General features: G+C 32.1%; 1 protein-coding gene and 1 long non-coding RNA gene across 6 annotated transcripts in view; both read right to left on the reverse strand.

Annotated features, from left to right (window-relative positions):
* LOC143063934 (transient receptor potential cation channel subfamily V member 5-like) overlaps positions 1 to 18030 on the reverse strand; it is a 66275-nt gene extending 48245 nt beyond the window's left edge. Inside the window, exons 1-2 of one of the 4 annotated variants that reach the window (XM_076236386.1) lie at positions 17562 to 18030; positions 12362 to 12449 (exon numbers count right to left, since the gene is read on the reverse strand). In XM_076236386.1, coding sequence (XP_076092501.1) covers positions 12362 to 12407 — 46 coding nt within the window. In that variant the 5' untranslated portion in view covers positions 12408 to 12449; positions 17562 to 18030. Of the gene's footprint in view, positions 1 to 12361; positions 12456 to 15465; positions 15514 to 17561 lie in introns of those variants that run through there. The other 3 variants (XM_076236388.1, XM_076236389.1, XM_076236387.1) reach the window with 3 other exon arrangements.
* On the reverse strand, positions 5203 to 8867 carry LOC143062317 (uncharacterized). Of its 2 annotated transcripts, XR_012974684.1 has the most exons (3): positions 8780 to 8867; positions 6789 to 7014; positions 5203 to 5345 (listed from the first exon to the last, which is right to left on the reverse strand). It is a non-coding gene; the product is annotated as an uncharacterized LOC143062317 (long non-coding RNA). The 2 variants fall into 2 exon arrangements; XR_012974683.1 differs by lacking the exon at positions 8780 to 8867 and having other exon boundaries at positions 6789 to 7932.
* Positions 18031 to 18234: the final 204 nt, after the last annotated feature.

The raw sequence follows: 18234 nt of genomic DNA on the forward strand, positions 1-18234 counted from the left end.
TTACAGACGTACAACAAAAGAATTTATCAATAATATACATAATGTATTTGATAGCCATCGCTTTACGAAAAATATGTAAACATTTTCAAGATATTTTGCACGCATCGGTACTGGTTACAGAATGTGAAGATTGTTTTATGGATGCTGTTTTAATATTTTGGCAATGTTGTTGGTTTTTTTTTTGTTATTGCCTAAAACATTATTGGACAAACAGAAATGCACATCTGCTGCAGTAAAAATGTATCATTATTGTTATATCGACTTCATCAGCCAAGATAGATAAATCTTTAAGCCTGGTATCTGTAATTCGTTTTTTATTCTCCTTGATGAAACTAGACTTTAAAAACATTACAAAATGTTAAAAAGGAAATAATTAGTACTTATATATATAAAAAAAGAGTGCTATGATTAACAATGAGACAACTATTCACCATAAACCAAATTACGAGAATGTAAGCAAGGATAGTACACTATACACGGCCGACACTCGGCTAACCGAGAGTTTGGTCGGTTAATCTATATTGAGTATGCGGCTATATCGGCGGTTGGTCTGTTAATAGGGTTGGCTAAAGTCTGTTAATCAGGTGTTATCGAGAAAATCATTGCAAGGTCAGTATGTTTCATTGTATAACTTTTTAATTATATTTATATCATAAAAACTATTCATGTCTGACAAAACGATTTGGAGTACTGAATCCAGTGGTGTAATTATTTTTTTTCTAGCTTCAATAAACGATCTATAAAATGAAAAGGCGAGTTACTCATCAGTAAATTTATATACATTTTACACACACAAAATGTACACAAAAATGACAAGTTGGTTGAGTTTACTTGCATGCAATATTTTGAACATCGAAAAAAGACAGGCATTATGTTTGTTTACCATATTAACATCAATATGTAAAAAATCTACACGAAAAACTGTATTTTGGTGACATAAATCAATTTTTAATACAAATGTGGTCTGTTAATGGGTCGGATGTATAAAACTCGGTCTGTTAATTGGTCTGTTAAGAGTTATGAATGACATTACAAGCATAATTTAATTGCTATATGGGGTGTTATCTGAATAAAGGGATAGACTCAAGATTAGTGGCTAGAATATATGGAAACAACACATGAACAATGAAACATAAGTTTAGACAATGGAATCTGAAAATTGATAGAAATGGTTTCAAAAAGTGTAATATCAAAGTAATATTAATTTCAAAAGACAATACATACCGGAAATAAACTCCTCATAGATACCAGGATTGAAATTTTATATTTACGCCTTATATTTACGCCAGACACGCGTTTCGTCTACGAAAAACTCATCAGTGACGAAAAAAATGTTTAAAAGGCCAAATAAAATACGAAGTTGAAAAGCATTGAGGAAACACAACTAATACCGGCGTCACACATCAGTGTATAGCACTGGCGTGTTCAAAATCATTTACGCTGCCAATACGCTAGTAATTTTGGATGCATTTAACCTGTCAATCATATTTGTAACGTGTGCAAAACGAGCTTTAAGCGTGTATTGGGCGTACTAGAAACGTATGTTGGCGTATGTTGTATGTTTTTTTATGCTGCATACAAAATTCCTGTGATTGTAGCGTTCATCAAGCGTATTTACTTTCCTTCATTGGCTAGAGGAATAGAGGGAGGGTTGATATCTCATAATCATGTTTATCCCCGCCGCAATTTTGCGCCTGTCCCAAGTCAGGAGCCTCTGACCTTTGTTAGTCTTGTGTGATCTAGTATACATATTTTTTAAGGGGTCAGCTGAAGGACGCCTACGGGTGCGGGAGTTTCTCTCTACATTGAAGACCCATTGGTGGCCTTGGCCTGCTCTATGGTCGGGTTGTTGTCGCTTTGAAACATTCCCCATGTCCTTTCTCAATTTTACCTTTGTATTTCGACGTACTAAAAACTTATGCAACGCGCTTTGAACTATTGCGAAGCGTTCCTATGGCATGCAACTAACGTATACCGACTTTGTCAATTTTCTCTGTACATTTGGTGCACGCCGGTCTATACGCCAATGTGTGACGCCGGCATAAGGTAATCTATTCCTGATGTAGAAAAGCCTTAATATTTCAAAGAAAACGCATGGAATTTAACCAGCTGCATTGAAAAACATGACAGATTCATAGATGTTACAGACTTTGAACAGACAAAAAAAATAAGGCTGATTGATAACTTGGCGTAAATAATAAATTCGTGCGAATTCGAGCGGCCAATCAGTCCATATAACGCTATATTGAAGTGACACACCCTTCAATGAAATGCAACGAAATAAAATTAAAATAAAAGTTCTCTTTCTATAAGGATACTGTTGCACCGTATTGTAATTTTTTCGTCACAAGTACATCTCATTTTTTTCAATGTGAAAATATAAACTAAAGGTAGTAAGACTATTGTCGTGGCTAAATAACTCTTAACTGACACGATTTAAATTGTCCAACCCATTAACAGACTGTATTCCCCTAATATTCATTTAAATGTGGTATTACTCAACTTATATGACAATTATGAAATATTTATCAATGACAATTATTTTTTTTAGAACAAAAGTACTATTTTGTGTCCTTTAAATCATATATAAAAATGTTTTATAGCCTTTTATCCAAAATATTGCTATGCGTACAAGCATAAAAACCACATACTTGCGAGACGCCTTTTCGTTTTACTTAAAACTGCGCAGGCTATGCATTTTTTTTTACTGGTGGAAAATGTTCTATGATAGATATCATTTTGTCAGACACTTTTCTTTTTTTGATGTGGTTCTCATAATATGGCAAAAATCTGTATATTTAACAGAGTTTAACATTAAATTGTGAGTTTTACTCTTAACAGACGTATAACGAACCCGATTAACAGACCAACCGCCGATATAGCCGCATACTCAATATAGATTAACCGACCAAACTCTCGGTTAGCCGAGTGTCGGCCGTGCTATATTGCATTCAACAATAACCATAACTTATACGATAGAGTTAACTTTAAAAGATCACAGCATGACAAAATTGGAAACAATTTAGAAGAGGGCTTTAAAAAATTACTTTTTTTTAAAACCTAATAACATGAAATCAAACAGACCTAGAAAATTCTACTTTCACGGGGTCCCTATCTAATTATATTTGTATTTTATGTTAATATCGGGCTATGTGACCGTCGCCAGTCGTCGGATGTCATCTTTATTGTTACATTGTAGTTAGCTGGCTTCGAGACTAAAATACACACAAAGTCCTGATACATATTATATAATCCATGTATTGTGTATTGTTCTTTTTATGCTTTTTGCGAGTTGGATACACGTTTTAGTACCGTTATAAGCCAAATATGAGAATTAGGTCAAATCGGTGGATAAGAATTTGACAGCTAAATGTAGCTTACTCAGAAAATCCCCTTTTGAATGGTTTTACATGACTTATATAAAGCTATTATAGCGCACATTGCAATGTTCTTAACATAAATTTCTAGAAAAAATGTACTGTAAATGAATAAGATAGCAAACTATTTCAAATAAATGAAATCACTTTGAAGCAGCTAAGCGAAATGGGACAAGGTCTTTTTTCCCTTCTGTCACGATCAGAACACGAACAAACTATTAATTGTGCAATTTGATTGCAATTCTGAAAGTTATATTTATATTACCCAAGACACTGATGCTGAATTGAAACTATTGCTAAAGTTACTTTATATTTCATTGGTTATTTCAGTCTTTAGTGATAATCAAAATATAATGTATATTTTAAGCGTTGTTAATTGTTATTCGATTTTTGATTAATACCAACAAGTACAATATTAGTAGATTTGAAATCGACGATTAACTGAACAAAGGCAGCTGTTTTCATTAGACCATTTTCGAGTTCATCCGTCACCGGCAAAAACTCGTCAATTCTGTGCGCCTTTATGACGTCATTTACCAGATAGAGGGGGTCTGCACTGTTAACGTTCATCAAGCGTCTTAGTGATCATCATTGTTCAGGATAAACTAGAAATAATATTTTTTTTGTAAGTACTTAATTACAATTCCCAAATGACAGCACTACTATTTGTCAATTATGAGAATTCAATTTGCCGAATAATTCGTGCAATATAACATTATAGTTTCTCAACCACTTGCTCAACATTGGAATGAAAGTGACGATGCCACTAAACGCACGAATGATGGTCAAAATCTCTAAAACCAGAGTTTTTGACGGAAATGCATCGAACTCAGTCGAAAGTTGTCTATTATCACTTAACCATCGAATACTGTCAAAAAAAAAGGGTCACGTGATGTGTTAATAATACTTGATGCAATACATGATTGACAAGCAGTAAAACAATTCTTTCCATGATATCAAAGATGGCATCGTGCATGACATTAGAAAAGAAAATGTCGGTATTCGTCAAAAGAGCAAGACACAGGAGTTGTATAGACCAAAACCCGTAGTTATTATGTACATTTGCAAAAGGGTAAATATTCAGATGACATTATGATTTTCCGACAGTCTTCCAAACAGTCAATACAACTATTCGATCAGTAACCAACACCTTTAATTTGTGATGATAACAATATTTTAAAAGTGAGAAATACCATAAATAGCACAAAGAGATCATGATCCACTTTTGTGAAAATACATGTCAAGCATAGAACTTAATACATTCATGCAATATTGTTGATAAATCAAATTACATTCACAAAACAAGACGTGCTGGATTTTCTTGCTGTGTTGAATACACATTGGTGGCCTTCGATTGTATATTACTCTTTGGTCGGGTGTAGTCTCTTAGACACATTTCCCATTTCTATTTTCAATCTTATTTTTACATCTAGCAGTTAGAATTAAGAAACAAATTATAAACAGACTATACTGTTGCTGTGTAAAATTCCGAAGCAAACCCATGTGAATGGGATTTCACACAGCTAAAGCCTGCTTTGTTCTGTGATTGCTTCTGGATTTTACAGAGATACAGCATGGACTGTTCTGTGATTGTTTATGGATTTTACACAGATGCAGCATGGTTTGTTCTTTGATTGCTTCGGGATTTCCCACAGAAACAGAAAGACATGTTCTGTGATTGCTTTTGGGATTTTACACCCTGAATTTTTTAATGTTTTGCCAAAAACAGCTACATTTGTAACAGGTCATCCTGGGGTATTATTATGATGTATAATCTCAGATGTAGTTTAAACATGACTTAAAAGACAAATAAACCAAACAAAAATGCATTTGCCTAATATAGTTTTTGAGAAGTCGTCATAGTAAAAATAATTCTACATGTCAACAGTCAGATTCTTTAATGAGCGTACTGTTTGTTTCTACACAATCTCGTTGATAGGTTGAATCTTCATCCAAAGTCAGGGTTTTCTACAAAAAACATTAAAAAAATGCAACTAAATAAAATGATGTTACTTGTTTGAACATATATTGGTATAAACATATGAATATTTGTGATTTTTAAAGACAAACGCTGGAGGTGTACAGCAGCAATAACGATGAGTTACGTAAGCAAATAAAATAAACGTACTGAAATAATTGTTGATTACCTAGTCTGTTATATTCATGATTTTTTTTGTATTGTTTTACTACAGCGTGCTTAAGAACCTTCATTATATGCACTATTTAATATTAATTTTTTAATGTAAATAACGTTAAAGGGAAAATTTTGCAACACACGGGACTTTATGTTTCCCTTTTATGTTTTTGTTTTGTTATTTTGTTGCTTTCTAATTGAAATGCTGACGTATACTCAGATGTCCTAATTTTTTTCAATAATCACTTTTTTAATGTTAACAAATCTCGACATATTCAATGTATCGAATATTGTCCGTCTTTTTTATTTGTCTTAGGCCAATGTGAATTACAATTTCGACACATTTTTGTGCTGCCATATCAAAGAACACTTGTCAGAAGACTCATATTTTGCTATGGATGTTTTGTAGTAAAGGTAACTAGATATGATAAGAAACTTTAATTGGTATCTGTATATATTTGCAACATCGAAATATAAAGTACCATTATTGGTGCACTTAATTAACATTACCAGAATTTGACAAATTTTACATCTAAGATGAACAAATACGTATAAGGAGCTAATTAATCGAAACTTCATACATGATTATAAACTAATCAAAATGTAATCAAATATATATGAAATTTTGTATTAAGTATTCATATACATGTATTTACCAATTTTCAAAATGGCTTCAATTGAGAAAGAAGTAGGTCCAGTAAGACCCCTTTTTGGCCCCAAAATATAGCAGTTTTACAAAATTGTTAAAATGTAAACTTTTAGTTATTTATAAGACAGTAGAATACTTCTGCTACATAAATATGGACTGTTTTTGACAATACAATACACATATAGCGGGTACTAGCACCATTAAGTCATGCTAAATTACTGAAATCTTAACAATTCTAGCATTTTAGTTCAATTTTAGACGGTTTTCATGTAAAACGAAAGTGGCCGCATTCGTGTTCATCCTTAATATTAAAATATAAGTTGTATTTTATGATAATACATAACATATATAAAGGTTGAGGATGAACATGGATACGGCCACTTTCATTTTTGACAAAAACCATCTGAAAAGTGACATTTTTTTTACATATTAGGTAGATTTTTATATTTGAGCTTGAATCGGAATGACTAAATCAATTAAAATCTTTCACATAAACTAATTGATTCAAATGAAATAGACACTTAAGTGTTTAAAAAGTGGTCAAAATCTTTCGTCAGATGAACCTGAAATTTGAGGCCAAAATCGGTCCTTACCGGACCTACTTCTTTTCTGTTAATAATATACTTACTTCCGTTACAGGATCACCGTCTGAATCTGAATAGACGTGAGCTGAATCAAAAGTAATGTCCGGCGAATGTCTTCCTTTTATCCAAAATATTATAATGCTGGTGACAAAAATTGCTATAAAAATGCCAACAAGAACGACACTCAATGTGTTGTTCGTCACTATTACACGAAAATTGTCTAATTCTGTATCCACTGTCATATTTTTCATAACTTATCAGCTAGACACTCTAAATCAAAATATGATATATTTTAGTCATCACACAATTCTAATGCCGAGTTAAAATATTCTAATGACATTTCGAAATGATAGACAACGTCCGTATGTTAGATCCTTGATATTTTCATGAGCAGCTGCGAACATTGAATTTCCTTGACCTTTCATATATATTATTGTTTTGTCTCATTGGTGTCTACCATATATGGTTCAGCTCTTTCGTTTACTGATTTTTATTGTGCTTTCATTTACCTTTTTATTTCAATTTTGAAGAAAAAGAGTGAAGATAACTTGTTAAACCTCGACCCATGTTCACGTGTCCTTATCAAATTAGAAAACTTTCAAGATGTTCACGTGTCTTTACCAAGTCAGAAACCTCGTCATATATTCACGTGTCTTTACCAAGTCAGAAACCTCGTCATATGTTCACATGTCTTTACCAGTCAGAAACCTCGTCTAATATTCACGTGTCTTTACCAAGTCAGAAACCTCGTCATATGTTCACGTGTCTTTACCAACTCAGAAACCTCGTCTAATGTTCACGTGTCTTTACCAAGTCAGAAACCTCGTCATATGTTCACATATATTTACCAAATCAGATACCTCGTCCCATATTCGCCTATCTTTACGAAGTCAGAAACCTCACCCATTGTCCAAGTTTTTTTTAACTTAATCAGCAACCTCGTCTTATCTTCAAGTGTTATTACCACTTCGGAAATCTACCACATGTTCATGTGTCTTTAAAATCAAGGCAGCAACCTTGCCCCATGTTAACGTGTCTTTCCCAAGTGAGAAACCTTGCCTCTTGTTCAAGTATCGTTACCAAATCAGAAAATTGCCCCATGGTCACGTGTCTTTATCAAGTCAGAAACCTCGTCAATGTTCAAGTATCTTCATCAAGTCGGAGACCTCAACCTATGTTTATTTGTCTTTATCAATGTGTTGAGAAAATGAAGGACTGCTTTCATTTTGAAATATCAAAGTTCTTAAAAATTTATCATTGTCTATTAAGAAATTAGTTAAAATATTGTAACTTATATGATAATATGTTAACATATATATATATATTGTTTTGTAGTAACCATAATAATGACTATGTATTTTGCCTCTTGGTGCACATGTAAATATGTGTCTGAGTGTTTCCAAATAAAGTATATTGTTATTGTTATTGCCTAGACAAAAACCTCGCCCCATATTCACGTTTCTTTACAAAATAAGACAATTTGCTAGATGTTCACCAAGTCAGAAACTTCGTCATATGTTAACATGTCTTTACCAAGTCAGAAACCTCGACACATGGTCACGGGTCTTAAAGTTTACCAAATCAGAAACCCCGTAATATTATGTTCAAGTTTCTTAAACAATTCAGAGACCTCGCCTCATGTTTATGTGTCTTTGCCAAGCCAGAAACCTCGCCTAATGGTCACGTGTCAAAATACCAAGTCAGACTGTAGTCTAAGTTACATGAACCCCACATATCATTTGGTTATATTTTGTAAAATCACATGATGGTCTCTTTAATTGTAGGTAATATGATAATATATCACTATGACATGTACTTTTCATGTTTAATTTTGTTTCACATGGGTTTTGTTTGCGATGATATTTTTTTTTAATCAATGCATCTTTGAACTAAGAATATATTCTTTGGATATAAATTCGACAATTAGAAATACAGAAGGTTAAATAAACTCAAAATGAACACATAGAGGTTTCACAAAGATTTGGTAAATTTTGCTTAAAAATAGATTAGATATTCTGACTACTAAAGTAATTACCTGTCACATGTACGTCCATTTGCTTGTTGCCAAAAATAAACCGCAAAATAGATCTCGAGGCAGATGTTTCAGCAAACACACGTCTGACAAAACGCAGTTTAACACATTTATTTAACAGATTCAAAATTACTGTGTCTTTTCGCACCTCTATATTGAGTGGGGGTTAACGCTTTAGACAAGTAACATATTCTGATCAAATACAGAACAACACCTGTTCCATAAACCAGACAATATTTAATTTTAGTTTGGCCGTCAATGTTTTACTCTTGAATTCATAAGTGAAATCATCAAATACGATAAGTGTTGTTTTTTTTCCATTGCTCGTCGATTTTACAAACCTCATCAATAATACAAACCAGGGCTTAATAGTCACAAACATAACCCCACAAGAGCAGACAAGCGAAATGCCATTTATAGCGCAATCGCACATACAATTTTACAAGAATTTGTGTGTTTAGAATACATTTTCACGAAAACGCAACGTCGAGCAATGAACCGCAAAAATGAGGTCATGATAGATCTAGTTTAATTCTTGTAGAATAGTACACCGGACGATAATGTTGTATATCAAATATGCGTGGCACTTTATCTTTTCTCGAGATACTGACCGTTTAAAGAAAATAAAGATTGGTCTATTATATAGTATCATCGAAAAAGTGAGATCAAGATCAGATGAAGTACATCTTACCCTTGGATAATATCGTATTCACAAAAAAAGACAGATGGTCAAACGCCTATAGTATCTGCAAAATTGACCTAATCAATAAAAACACGTTGTTGAATCCTGTAATTAGGTAAATTTCGGGCTCGCTGTTTCTAGCAGCCTAGCCATAAAGGTAAGCACATAGCCACCCTATGTCTCGTATTTTGTGTCATTTCTGTTATATCATAAAAATGTCAACTTTATTGAGTGAATGGAAAAGATTTCAAGGATAAGACGACAACAATACAACATCATCTGACCAAAGGACATCTGTATTTAAAGTCCATACCAACCTATTAATATAAAACAACTATATGTACACGAGGAGTGCCAATATGAGAAGGAATTGCTTATTTATAAGCCAGAAAGGCGCGCCTTTGTTTGTTCTGAGAATCTCATACTTATAGATATAGGAAGATGTGGTGTGAGTGCCAATGAGACAACTCTCCATCCAAATAACAAATTTAAAAAAAAGTAAACCATTATAGGTCAATGTTATGTTCACTTCATGATAATTCTGTGCTTCTTAATGTTGCATTTTATTTTTAGATTGCTAGATTGTTTCTATATTGAGCGTGGTCTTGCCGATCCTTTTTCTTGAAAACTTTCTTAAATGTATTGTTTTACATCCAATCATCATGTTGTCTTTGCTAGGATTTGTATGTACGACGGTTTGTGCATTTTGTATTGTCTTATGATTAGAAAAGCGGTATATACAAATCCATTTTGATATGAGAACTTACCAACGGTTATGAATCATAAATCTTGATTCTCTTTTGAATTGATTTACAATTGTCATTTTATAGCTTGTATGTGGTATGGCTTTTGCTAATTGTTGAAAGCCGTACGTCGACCTTAAGTTAACCTTCATCGTCATTTGGTCTCTGATATAAAGTTGTCTCATTGGCAATCTTCTCGTACCTTCTTATTTTTATATAACTTATCAAACGGCAATATAAGAAACTAGCAAACATGAAATGCCAATCATTTTTAGCATCTTACTTCATCCGTGATGTGCGTTCGGTTTGTTTTACTCAGGCTTCAGTTCTCGGTTAATTGATTTGACGTACTAAGTTATTTGTCCCTTCTTCATTTTTTTTTCTTGAACATTGGACGTTCTATTCCTTTTCGACTTATGATTATTACTACCCTTTAGCATTGAACCTTAAAAAATCGTTTTAAAAAAGTTTTAAAAATTTCAAACCGAATTTATGGAAATCGTGTTTCATTGGAAATATGCAAAACAAACTTATATCATTAGAAAGCAAAACATATTACTACTGACATTTATGGAAATCGTGTTTCATTGGAAATATGCAAAAACAACTTTATATCATTAGAAAGCAAAATATATTACTACTAAAATATGTTTCGTCAATTCTCGTTGGCACCTTTCCACAAAAACAAGGATTTACATTATTGATAACCTTATGGGGTTAATTTAAGAAATAAAATATCGATTATTAGACCTGTTACATGTTGTGTTTACTTTGATTAAAATTGTGTATCAATATATTATATGATTAAAGGTTAAGGGTAAGTCATGAGAAAAACGGAGAAAAACACCTAAGACAGAATATTCACCAACAAAAATCATAATGGAAATTCTAGAGAAAAAGAAATTATAAGAGGATACCATTAGAGGCAACATAATATCAATGGCTTTAAAACAACACTTTTTGGCGATCAATGCTTTTGAATGGGGAAATATGGTTGGACCCCTTTTTTGTATCCTTGGTTGGAACCTCCATTTAAAAAATGGTTGAATCCGCAACTGAACCCCACTATTTGGAAATAATGTTCTATGCTTTCTCTTTGTTCTTTTAAATCAATTTTACTAGCATTCTACATCTATTTGAAACTAAACAACTAAAGTTTAAATAGTTATAAACGATCATAAAGTTCGCCTTGTTCTTACCTTTTATTTATTTTTAAACAAGTTATTAAAGAGAAAATAAACTGAAATTGACAGAAAAGTTGATCATTACTAAGTTAAAACGATCTTGGACCTTCGAGCTTGAATTACTTAAATAAAGCACAAAATATAGGTACAAACGAACTAATTTCGCCGAAAGTTACTAAACTCCATAAATTCAAGAAGATTTTTTAAGGCAAGTTAATTGATGTATAGGTCTTTCACCATCTTGATAATTAATACAATCATAAGAAATAAAAAATAAGTCCACGAAGCGTAAAATCAAGGTCAGAGTCATCTACTTTGTGATAAGCACTTTTACTAAACTAGAACCAACATATGAGACATTGTATCTTCCGTTCTCAGATATGAAATCTGCGTAAAACGTTATAAAAGTCATCATGAGCGAAAATGAAATTTGTCTTTTACTTTCTAATATTTGATTCAGATGCAAAACCATCAAATAAAAATAGACGTAAAATGAAAGGCAATGTGACCTACTTTTTCCGGTCTGCCACTTTGCTCCCCAAGGTGCATCTTCTTACACAGAGTGATATGCTTATAAGTCTTTTAATATCTGAGATCCGAACTCGGACATTATAAACTCGATATTAAAACTTTTTGCGGGATTCGTTTGCTGCGCTTTTTAAAGACCAATTTGTGGCTTTAGGCTGTGTTCTGCTCTTTGGTTGAGTTATTTTCTCTTTTATACATTCCCTGTTTCAATTCTAAATTCTATGAAAGCTTATTCATTACTTCAAATGACTCCAAACGCTGAATTCCAGAATTCCCCTGGTACTTGGATACGGCATACAAACAAAAACATCAAACAATTAAAACAAAAGACTACTATCATGGTTAATATGCATTTATGATTTATGCAGCATAGTTAAGCCAAGCAATTCAAAGGTCACGCAGTAAGTCTAGCAACACAGAACTTCAAACCTTTGATATCCAAGATTACCTGCCAATATGTTCGTGCCAGATCGCTTCTCTCCCTTTTCTGCCATTAAATATTTATTTTATAGAGACTGTTTCAATAAGTTGATAATCTACGAAAATCCAAAACTAAATTGTGTTTTGTGTCATTGGTTAAGTACATGTGTAAGACAAATTTACCATAATACAAGTAATGTATATTCATTCACAATTCTTTTTTTGTTTAACTAAAAACAAGGGCATAACGAGATAAATTGGGGGAGGAGGAACTGCTGGAAACCTATGAATATATATATACTGACTGTTTTAACTTCACTTCAATTGTGAGATAAATCAATAAAAAAGAATATATTTGATATAGTTTTGATTATATGTGTTGAGTGTGAATATTGAGTAAACAGAATAAAGGAACAATAATGAGTTTCAAATCAATGAACTGAGAGAAATGGACCAAGAATAAAGAATAACGAATAATAGTGTGCTGAAAAATCAAATATAGAGAATAATGGGCAACACCAATAAAGAAAGAAGAAAAATAGTCTAAAAAGATACACAGAAATCAAGACCCACAATGCAGCCCCTCATACCGTGGCCTATTGATCTATAGTATTAGTTAATTGTTACGGTAGCATGCTCTATTATTAAAATATAATTACATGTAATTAAATGTAATCTATATAAGCCTTATTGGATTTATTATAAAAAGGGATTTTGTAGAATGTTTTTGAAGTATGACGGTAGACTGATCTCATCAAATACCAAACTTATAAATGCTTGCGTTGCATTCTGATTATATATTTAATAAAAATCGATTTATAATTCAAGGTCACCGATTACGTGGCTAGCTTTTAGTCTTGATATATATATGCAGAAAGAAACATATCATGTATATACATATCGCATATTAATCTTTCGGTGATATTTGTGCAGTTTTTATTTTGATTGACATGTATTTTAATAGTTTCTGTTTCAGATTAGAAGAAGTATAGTCTATATATATATATATATATATATATTGTATTTTCTTAAAATGTCTCTCTTTGCAATGCATATATATCAACAGTGGCGTAGCTGGGTCATTTTTACGCGTACGCCCGAACCTTGGCGAGGAATATGGAGGGGGGGGGGGGGGTGCCAACCGCTCAATGTCAAAGCACCTGTTGTTGGTAGTGGGTTCGAAAGGGACGAAGGCCCGAAAGCTATCGAGAATGAGATACCATAACTATTCCTGTCAGTAAAAAATCATTGATATCAACATACTTTTGAATCTAAATGGTTTATTTTTTTTGGTTAAATTTTGTAATATGTTAACTTATTCATGGTGTTAAACTGGAAGCTAGCCTAATGGTCGTTGGTTTTAGAGGAAACGTCCAAACCAATATTACTTTTAAATAAGTTTAAAGGGTGCCGTGAGTGAGCATACAATCAACAAAAGCAGATTTTTATGAACACGAAAAAAAAAATATTTCTAAGAGGTGCAATATAAAAAAAATCTGGAACACGTAGGATTTCTTCCCACAAAAAGTGAATCAATTTATCATTCCTTTAAAGGGATATTTAAAAAATCTAAAAAAAATTTTTGATATTTTTTTCTTGATCTGGAATATTTCACGACAATCTATGAAGGTTTATAAATTGAGCATGTAAAACAATTAATTGCGTAAAGAAGAGTCCGGCTATCTGTCTATCAGAAAAGAACCGAAAAATGAACGAAAACAAATGCTTTCAAAATTTTAGCTTTAAACATTAGTAATAGAAAAAGCTTCTTCGGCATTTTCATAAATTTCGATGAAGGTTCGACAAGTAGTTAATGTAATTGAGAAATAACAAAATATAAGCCCAAACTGCGGCCACTTATTAATTGCAGAAAGAAATACATTTGGTCCTTAAAATGCGGGAAAATTAAAGATATAATTGCATTACTATATTGCTCTGAATACTCTTTTGATCATAAACAGTTTCTGTACAACGTTCGTAAAATTTCACGGAGAGTCATTCTCAAGACTTTATCTACATTCGGAACCTAAATATTGACGCCGCTTTGTCTCGCTTTTGGGACATAAATCACAGGCTCGACAAAAATACACACAGCATATCGAATCTGAGCAGATAGTGAATTGCTTTAAATATAAGAAAAGTACGTAGAATTCATAGTGGATTCAGACTTTTACGAAAGATTCGAACAAACATATTAAAATGATCTATTTGAGTAAACTTAGTCCCTTTTTATTCAAAATTACAATCCATTAAAAAAAAGAAGCACAAGGCTGATGTGCTTTTGACTAGTTTTCTTATTCTATGTCGATTATTTGTTTTATTTTCAAAATTCAAGTGTACGCCCGGGCGTTTTGACGTAAACGTAGCTACGCGCATGCATATATATCAAAATTATTCATGTATCTAGTGAAACTGTGGCTTGAACTTTATTCCTACTCAGCATACTTTGATATGAATAATGCTTATATGAGTAAGATACTCAGCGTGATTAAAAAAACGGCTTCGCAAATAGATTTAAACATTTTTAAGGGGACGACCATTTGATTTTCTGGAGGGTGAAAGATGATTTTGAAAAACTTGGCCTAGTAAGAATTAAAAATGAAGTAGTTAGCACAAGACAGGATGAAAATGAATATTTTGCAACATTAAATGCAGGATAGTTGCGGATACAAATGTGTACAAAGGAAAATATGTTTTAGTGCTGCAAAGACGCAGAAAAATAAGTATGTGCGTGCTTAACAACAAGTGATAATAATTGATAAATCCGGAAAATCCTCTTGCCCACTCCCACCCCTCAAAATATCATATGGTCGTCCCCTAAACGCAAATAGTCGAATTTTATGCAGGTTTGGTTTCTAGATTGTTATTTTGCCTAACATCCATAATAACAAAAAAGTACATGCATATTCAGTACAAGGGCACGTTATTTTGATATAATAGATTTTGCAAAGTGTGCCGATGATAATGAGAGCAAGTAACTTGAAATTGAAAGGATGTCCTTCCAAACATGGCAGCGTAATCATACATACCGCACTGATAAACGGACGTCAATTTTAAATGGCATTGTACTGCAATATGAAAAATTTGGGAAAACATCGTATGTTGAAATGTGTCTGGTTATAAAATACGTACCGGTGCATCCCTAAACGCCAAAACAAACATCTCCTACTTTCGGCATAGGCTTTACTGTCGCACGGAACAAATTGAAGTGACCACGTTTCTATTTTCCCAGTAAACACTATAAGGGTCAATGGTGTTTAAAATTTCAATTCCTGGTATTTGAATAAAGCCTGAGGTCCTGATTGAGTTCGCCGATAACAGACTCAAAAACAACTTGGAATATAATTAACTTCAATTATAAAAACGTGAATTTAATATTATTTATTGTTTTGTAATTCTTTCAGCCCTAAACCAAGTTAAGACAAAACGTCGTTTACACTCACTCACTATATCACATGAATTATTATGTCTCAACATGACTGTATTAACAAGATTGTATAACAGGCTACTTACTATCTGTTTACACAAACAATGTATCCTATTAATTGTCAAATAGAAATTGATAGAAAAAACTTAAAATCGCCTACATTAAAATCAAATTTGTTGTAAGAAGACAATAAAAAATTTAAAAACAAACTACACCTCGTTAAACTATAGCTTATCATCTTTTTTCTTGGTTACAGCAGCAACGGAATATCATCAGTAAAAGTATTTTATTTATTTTTTCAAAGCTGACCACTTTTATTAATAATGACATTTTCTGTGAAAATAACGGCAAATATAAGCTATTTGACATCACTGTAAGAAAAATTTAATTTTTTTGCAAGAAGTTTAAACATTATTTTAAAATAATTTATATCATTAAAAGAAGACACATTAAGGATTATGGTGATCAGTATGACGCGGAATTAGGGTCATAAGCATCGAATTTAGCATATGCTATATCATAATTTAAGATATGCTAAAATCATTTTTAGCATATAAAGCTAAATTCATTATTATCATGACCTTAATTTCGCGCCAACATTTATGTATAAGCTAAACAATTCAGCATATGCTATAAATGCATAAATTTAAAATTGAATTTAGCTTATGCTAAAATGATTTTAGCATATGCTAAATTATAATATAGCATATGCTAAAATGATTTAAGCATATGCTAAATTCTATGTTTATGACCCTAATTCCACGCCATACATCAGATCACCTAAGAAAACAACTGAGAAGAAAATTGACTATCGTCTGTTAAAGATTATTTTCCATATAACTTTATATAACGATTGTATCCATGTAGGGTATCTGAAATCACGCATGCGCAATATCGACCGGACTGAATCTTGATAATGGGTTGTATTAAAGAATAAGATCAACTATATCTTGTAAATTTATACGTTAATGATCTTTTTCACGGTGTATTGATCAATTGGAGCTAGATAAACTACTTAGTCTTCCTCGTGTGAGTACAGGAATATGACTGTGCTAAGAGGAGCGCAGTTCGCTCCCATGTGAATACAAAGTGTCTGCTGAAAACAACGTCAACTAAGACAAATAGGTTGGCAATAAAAAATACATCGTGTCAGTTTAACTGTTTTGATATCTTGTTTGAAACAGAGTCTGTTCATAGGTATAGATTGTCCGGTATCAAAACAGGATATTTGTAAATGTATTTGTTATTTTCATGAAAACAAGTTGGACTAATGAGTTTTTAAGTTAATTATATTGAATGCGTGCATTTAGTGTAAATAAACCATATAATGTAACTTCTTCCTTCTTAAGTATGGAATAGATTGTGCATTTAATTTCTCTTTCTCTTTGTGTTTCATTGGTCAAACATTTGGTGAGAATCATTTAAGCCTCTAGCGAAGCAATGCTAATTCTTGCAATGTGTAAATATATTAAGCTTGATATATCTTCACTTAACACAAACTGAAACTGATTCAACAGATGAATTTAGAAAAAAAAAACCATTGAAATAATACTCAGTGGACAATCTTTTAAAGACTAGAAGCTTTTAAAATATTCGAACAAAACAAAACCTGACCTTATTAATCAAACCCAAATCAAAACAACTATTGCATGTAGATTGTCTTTATATTGTTCACCCTTTACAATAAAAGGTTTGTATCTGTTGTATCTGTATTTTTTTTTTTTTTTTTTGCTTTGTCATTTCCCTTGAAAATGGCTCTTACGAAATACTTTCTAAATTTTCCGAATTTGTAGCTTCTTACCTTTGTTTTCAATCAATGTTTATTTATATCCATTTTGAATGCACCACTGTCTTCTGTCCTATGGAATATATATAAATGTAATTTTCGCATTTCGACGTATATCTTCTTTGTGTACAAAAATAGATTTAAATGTCTTCATGTAAACAAAAACAGCTGATCGATCATAAGTATATTTAAATATGAAAAATCCTTTCAAATTTCCCTTCTTATAATATAAGTAATATGCGTTATATACAACAAAAAGTATCTGACTAATTCCTTTGTAAGCTATGTCCACTTGATCAGCTCACGGATATAGACAAAGCAATCGGAATCACGTGGATTGGACGCTTACAAAGATTTACCTTAAAAACTGACAAACTTTTTCAATAAATTAATCATATGACCTCAAAAGTGAAAAATAATTTGGAGAAGTTCCAAAATCGGACGCTGATTTTTCTTTGTGTACACATTTGGAACGTTATTTTTACTTGGTTAAAACGGAAACACATGACAGGAACAAAAGGCGAAATCAATAGGAATTTCTAAATTAGTTTCACAGGTAGATAGATCTGATCTGCATAATTATACCTTTGCATTTACCATTTTGCAGTTGAAATCGATAATAACTGAATAGTTATATATATATATATATATATATATATATATATATATATATATATATATATATATA

Source organism: Mytilus galloprovincialis, chromosome 2 (genome assembly GCF_965363235.1).
Source record: "Mytilus galloprovincialis chromosome 2, xbMytGall1.hap1.1, whole genome shotgun sequence".
Taxonomy (NCBI): domain Eukaryota; kingdom Metazoa; phylum Mollusca; class Bivalvia; order Mytilida; family Mytilidae; genus Mytilus; species Mytilus galloprovincialis.